Source organism: Poecilia reticulata, linkage group LG13 (assembly GCF_000633615.1).
Source record: "Poecilia reticulata strain Guanapo linkage group LG13, Guppy_female_1.0+MT, whole genome shotgun sequence".
Lineage (NCBI taxonomy): Eukaryota > Metazoa > Chordata > Actinopteri > Cyprinodontiformes > Poeciliidae > Poecilia > Poecilia reticulata.
This window is the reverse complement of record NC_024343.1, coordinates 7,952,314-7,959,167: the sequence shown is the minus strand read 5'-3', so window position 1 is coordinate 7,959,167 and position 6,854 is coordinate 7,952,314. Positions and strand designations below refer to the sequence as shown.

Genomic DNA, 6,854 nt, shown 5'->3' with positions numbered 1-6,854 from the left:
TTTATATAGACCTGATTATTGATTTATAGATTAATAGTTTTACTGGACAGAAATGACAAAGAACAAATCTGGTTCTTAATCAAATCCTAATGAGTCAAATTGAAAGTGTCATGGAGTCACTGAACAGCCTCATGACATTAACACTGWCATGAAAAATAATATTGAAGAAATAAATATATCAAATCTAATTAAAAACATAAATAAGTGATCAATTCTTTACTGTTATGGTCTGTAAGATATATTTATTCTCAGTACTAGATATGGTCTCAACAAACCTATTGCACTTCAACAATATTATTTGACCTTTTATCTGGAAATAGCCTGTTTATTTTTGCCATACAGTCCTCTGTATTAATTATTGCTCCAAAGGTCTTGCCATACCACTTTATTCCTCTGTATTTACTTTAGTTTCTTAGTTTATTCTTGCATTTTGTTCTTCATTCATTTCCGTTTAGTTTCATTTGAATAGTATTACCCTCTCTTGGTTTATTGCTATGTCCACTTTAGTTTCTTTCCTGTTGTTAGATTTATTTGATCATTTGTTGACGCTCACCACCAGTAATCTTCACTCATCACCTGCTGCGCCGCCTAATCGCCATGTGTTTCACATCATGTGTTGATTTTTTCAGTGCTCAGCATCGGATTCTCTGTTTTTATGCCATAATTCACATCTAATTCGTTGCTCCGTTTTAAGTCCCGCTTCTCCTGTTTCAGAGTTTTGTGCAATGTGCGCGTTTTTTTTTTTTTTTTTAAGCCCCTAAGGTGCAGGTCGTTTGGGAAACGTATCGATGGGGAAAAGGCAGACTGACATAAACATTTTAAAACAACGGAAACAATGTCTGTATTCTGATTATTGAAATTTAAAAGTGCTGTGGTAGTAYGTTGTTCTATCACATACCTCTAAAAAAATAATAGTTTAAATAGTTGCACAAAATGATACCTTTTACATTTTGCAAGAAGGGCTGGTTGGTTTCTGTATTTTTGAGCTCCTGAACAGCAGTTCAACTAAAACGTTCTTCCTATTTGTGTGTCACACAGCAGGTTTTTATCACAGCAGCTGCTTTGGGGATTGTTGAAGTTATACAGCTGTGCTTCTCATGTATGTTAATAGTTCTATTTAAATGCAGGTGGTTGATAATTTAGTTATTTTTCTTAATCCAAGTTCATCATCCCCGAATGCTTGTTTTCAGTTTACTTTTGATAATTAGTATAGTTTCTCTGAAATTTTTCTGAAATTTTCATATTTTCTTTATATTATTCACATTTATGCATTGCACTACTTAAATGCTATGCCACACTCRCTGATAAGATCAGGGATGATATTTATGCTAAAGCAGCAACAAATAGCACAATATTGTTGTCAGTTAATAGTAATTTTTTGGTCATTACATTAAAGAATAATAATTTTGTTTTTGTTTGCTAAGCTTCTCTAAAATTACATTCACAAAAAAATGAGGGGTGGTATACCCATGTTAATAAATTACAAAGAAAGTTGTTCAGAGTCTCAAATTCTGGACATTTTACCATAATGTTTTTTTTTTTCCATTTGACCTAGATCTTTTCAAATTTTGCAAGCTGCGCTCTACCTGTACTCTCTCCTATATAAACCACATATGATCTGATGCTAGTCATCCAGGGAATGAAAATTTTTATAAATATTTTAACATTTGCACCTGTTTTCAGCTCTAGTAGCAGCTGAATCAGATCTATCCAGAAATATAATGTTCTGAGAGAATCTGTGATGTGGTTTCTGGTTTGGGTTCAGAAGTAACCCTGATCCAGACTAAAGCAAGTTAGTCATGATCTCCCAAAAACAGCCAGAGCTGCTGGTAGTTGACAGGGGTAGTCTGCCTCCCACATCAGCGCCGCAGCCTGCCACAGCTGTGGAGCTTGGAACGAGAGCTCTGGATAGTCGGATGTGGAAAAAGAGGAGGGAAAGTGAAGTCGAAAAAGCGCGTTTGTCTCTAGTTTCACTTTAGCTACATGACCCGAACTGCTTTGTCCCAYGAGCGCTGACTGATGGCCTGAATGGGGCCCTTTGAAGCAAGCTCCAGTTTTAATTAAGAGGGTTTGCCTCGCTTGGGCTGCTGATCTGTGAAAGCCACAGGGATAAATATTGAATGGGGTTCACCCGCTGGTTACTGTGCCCGAGGGATAAACAGGTGCTTCGGAGGGCAGATATTTGCCAGGGCCCCTACCTGTGCTGTGTGGTCATATCTGGAGAAGGGGTGTTGGGTGTCAGGTCTTCCAAGGTAGTGCCTATTGAAGCCCACCCTTTATTGGAATGAATTCCAAGCCCTCGAAAACTGTGGAATGAGGAGCATATTGGTGTCCAGTCAGAGGCGCCAGCAGTGCCTAGGTGATCCGCTGCCTGTGGCCCCTTGGTTCCTTGTGACTGGCCCCTATGGAGTGTGAGATTTCCATCTCTCAGGTGTTGGCCAGGAGTGCAGCAACAAAGAGCTACCTGTGAACATTCTGAGGTGTTCAGTAACACCACTGACCTCTGTTCTGTCAGTTCCACAAGCAGCAGCCACAGTGGGCAGTATGCTTACACTTGGCAGCGTGTGTGTGTGAGAGAGAGCGAGACAAGAACACCCCCAGTGTACCAGCAGTTGTAAAGCCAAGAACAGCGTGGTGCGCTTGTGTTGCTATAAAGCATTCTATTTGAGCAGCAGCAGGAGAACCGTTCTGCAGCRTTGTTTTCCTCCTCTGCCAGTTGTCTGCGTTCTTCTCAAAGGGGTGTCTGCTTGGGGCTCCGGGGCCACGCTTGAGACCTTGTTGTCTTGGCATCTCATGAAGCAGCCGCGTAAAAAGATACTCTTATGTCAGCTGTTTCCTGCTGCAGCTCCTGACAAGGGCCTCTATTCATGAGGATGCCCCTCTACGCTGCCCTAAGCTCCCCACCCTCCCCCCACCTGCCAATGAATAAGTAATTATTGGCCATCTTGGTGCAGGATATTTGGATAGCTCTATTTAATGTGGCAGTGGCAGGTAAGGTGATCGGGCCTTAGGCCCAGGCTGTGGAGCATAACTGTTTCAGAGGAGAACGGTAACTTGAACTGGTGTTGGGGCCCTGAGCACCTCTATTTGTTTTTCACATGGGCTCAGGGCTCGTTATCCCTCTTAGTTCTGAGAGGCAGCTCTCCAAGAGTGCTATCTGGTYTACACTTCACCACACATTGTCATTTTTGATGGACAAACATTCTTGGAAAATCTGAGCCACTGGGTAATTGGAGCTTCTTGTATGTCATCAGAAGTGTTACTTTCTGATCCCGTTGATAAGTAGCAAAACCAGTACCAATGCATGACATCACATACCATTCATTGTTGTGTGGAATTGCTCTTGTCATTATGGAAGACTTAAGGGTTGGCTAGAATAGGGAGTTATGTTTAGTTGTTATATACATAAATGGTATAGAGCTGCAGCTAATAATTATTTTAGTATTTGATTATTCAACTGATTATTCTGATGATTTATTGATTAATTGGATAAAAAAATTGTCACATTGTGCAGATTTTTATTTAACCACTTATGCTTATTTTAAACAATATTAGAAATACATAAAAACCTTCAAATAATTTAGTTCTGTTATTAAGAATATAAACCTTTTATTACCCAAGTGCAATAACAACTTTAGTGAACACTTGATCATTTGTAGCAAACGTTTTCCCAAGACAGTTTCATAAAGAGGATGGTCAGGGTTGTCCATAATTTTCTTGATCCTATGAAGAATCCTTCTCTGCATCGTCATCTCTAGAGACTCCAAAGTGGTCCCCAGAACAGAACCAGCCGTTTTATCGAGTTRTTGAACATATTTATGTCTTTGGCTCTGATGCTGCTGCCTCAACAGATGACAGCAGAAGAGATGACGTTCTCAACAATAAACTTGAAGAAGATCTGCAGCATCTTACWGTAAACCTTGAAGGATCTTAGCCTTCTCAACAAGTCCAGTCTGCTATATTCCTTCTTATAGATTTTTCACTTTGCATCTGCAGTCCAGTCTCAACCATGTCTTCTCCCATGATGGATTTAGGGTTTGAGCTAACTCTGTTCTCTTGAAGTCAAAAATCATCTCTTTTGTTTTGTACCCACAACATGCCACAAAGCAGTCCACCAGACCTCTGTACTCAGATTCTTGTTAATCTCTGATACACCAGAGAACAGCAGAGTCATCTGAGTATTTCTGTAGATGACAGAAGTCAGCTTTGTTCTGAAAGTCTGAAGTGTGCAGCGTGAAAAGGAATGGTGAGAGTACAGACCGCTGTGGTGTTAGTGTGTTGCTGACTACCTGGTTAGACACACAGTCCTTTGAATGCAAGCAGACCGGAGACTGCTCCAAAAGCAGGAAGCTAACTATAGTGCAGATCAATATATTACTCTCTGCTCTGTGGGCTAGCGGAGGTGTTGTGTCAGTTGCCGTGGCAATGGGTCCTCATTTAGAGACATCACATARAGTGAGGAAAAGCAGAAAGTGGTTTACACCAGTTTAGCAGTTAATTTTACCTTTGGTGTGTCTCGCTGTAGCCACTGTAATGTTTAAACCTTCATTAAATGACAAAAACTGGACAAATTGCCTGGTTTCTAGAACATGGTGATATTCATAATGATCATCAAATAGGTTAAACTATTTTATAGCCATTGTTTATTACATTTTGGCAAACTAATTTTAACAGCGCTAATCATGTAAAATTCTATTATTGACCAATATAAAAGAGAAATTTGCATAGTCCTTGCTTTCTTGTTGACAGAAACCAAGCTATTTAGCTATTTATAGATTTATATCCAGGGAGAATATATATACCTTAAATATTAAAATATCAGCAATTTTCTCAGCTTTAATTTAATCTGTATTTTATAGAAATTGGATAAGAAATAAGAGTGCTATGACCATTTTTGTGACAGATTTCTACTCCCATTGGTACAGTCTGGTTTTGCGGACATGATTCGCTGTGTAGTAATGGCGCCTGCAGGAACATCACTAGCTGCAGGAGAAATCCTACAACCAATACAATTTGATACCACTTACTTTTTGTTTAAATTTTTTGCTGATCTTCTTCAGAGGTTTTGTGTCAATTCCTTCAATAGCTCTTGGTGCAGTGCCACCACAGGCGAAGGGGGGGGGAAACAGGTTTTTCAGTTAGTTTGGATCGTTTGACACAGTATCGTGTGAAAGAGAACCACACCAACTGAAAATGTAATAAATGTTGCAGTTTTGGTCCCCAATTGAATCAAATCTACGGACTACCAGCTGTGAAAAAACCCTTAGTGTGTTTTTTTAAACACTTGACTAGGAAGAAACTGGTGTAATGTGATCAGACATTGCTGTCAATTAACAGTAAAGACCACCAAGGAAGAAAAAAAAAATTGACATCTTCAGTGAATGTTTTACCGCTGTTCAATGTTTGTGTATTTTTTCTGTTACTTCTATGCCAGTTATTGTTCATAAATATGCTATTTGTGAAAACCGACTTCAAACAGAGTCAGGGATTTAGAATAGCTATTTCTGTGAATAACTGAACAGTCAAAGACTGCACCACTTAAGAGCTTGACACATTAGCAGTATCAGTTTCATAAGCTCTACACTTTACCTGTGAGCAGAGAAAAAGAACTCACTTCGTCACCGGACAACCAATTATAAAGCAGCTAGATTTTCTCAGTCACCACAATGGTGGCCTATCATCTTTCAGACCTAGTAAAGGTCACCTGCTGGTGAGTGACAGGATGCCTTATGTATAGATACAAATTCTTTATTCCTCTTAGTGTGTTTTTTCAAAAGAGTATACAAGACATTCTGTCAGACTGCCTGTTCATGCCATGGATAATGTTGCTACGTTTGTACCATTTGTATCGTAATTCTCAGGGAAAGTCGCCATACTTTCASTTTATTTATGTTTTAGCTACATTGTGCTGCAGCATTCTCTTTGATATCTATGCCCTTTCAAGGAAAACGTTTATGAGAATTTGGAATTACCTGGAGTCAGTCAAGACAAAATTATTTTGAACTAGTTGTTAAAGCATCAGTATAAAGGCAAGCAAGGCCAGACTTCAGAAACGTAAGTAAGTTTAGGGATGAAATGATGTTTCGCGATGTATTTATTACTAAAATAATTGGCAACTAATTTAGTTATCAATTAATTGTTTACTGAAGTTTATAGACTGAAAAAAGTTGTTCTGTTAGGTAATTTACTGACAGAACAACTAGCTTCTGTGTTATATAGATTAATTAGATGTCTGATGTTTTGTCATCTTTACATCTCTTAAAATGTTTAATACCTGGTAAAAGGTTATTTTCAAAAAGTACTTTTAATCTGATGCCCCTCATCAGGACAGGACGCATGTCCTAATTTATTGAATAAGATCGTATGGCATTCACATTTAAGTTTTGGCATTATTCTTAGCACAAAAAATAAGATGAGTTGGACCTGTTTGTCCTGCAAATGCCGTGACATTTGATGTAACACTTGTATTCTATAGAATTAACAGAAAATAAAATGAAACTATGTTGAACTCAAACTATAACCCGTTAGAAATCGGTGTCTTTCTCTGTCCAGTGCTCCGAACTTTGCTCCCGCTGTCCGTGTGCATCAGCCAAAGACAACTTGAAGAGCAAAGACAAAGATGGCAACAAGAAGATTCCAAAGATTTTTTTTGGCACACGAACCCATAAGCAGATAACTCAGATTGCTCATGAGCTGAAGCGCACCGTTTATTCCGGAGTGCATATGACTATCCTTTCCAGCAGAGATCACACCTGTGTCAACCCAGACGTGGCGCCGCATTTCAACCGCAACGAACGCTGCAAGGATTTGCTGGAGACCAAAGATGTGAGGAAGAAGTCACGCAAACACACGCA

The 6,854-nt window shown here is 39.1% G+C and overlaps 1 protein-coding gene across 3 annotated transcripts in view; it reads left to right on the top strand.

Annotated features, from left to right (window-relative positions):
- The window catches only part of brip1 (BRCA1 interacting helicase 1), a 104,990-nt gene that overhangs the window by 5,388 nt on the left and 92,748 nt on the right, over window positions 1-6,854 (top strand). For all 3 annotated transcript variants that reach the window (XM_008425200.1, XM_017308324.1, XM_017308325.1), the window contains exon 7: window positions 6,553-6,825. In XM_008425200.1, the coding sequence (XP_008423422.1) occupies window positions 6,553-6,825 (273 nt within the window). The remainder of the gene's footprint in view (window positions 1-6,552; window positions 6,826-6,854) is intronic.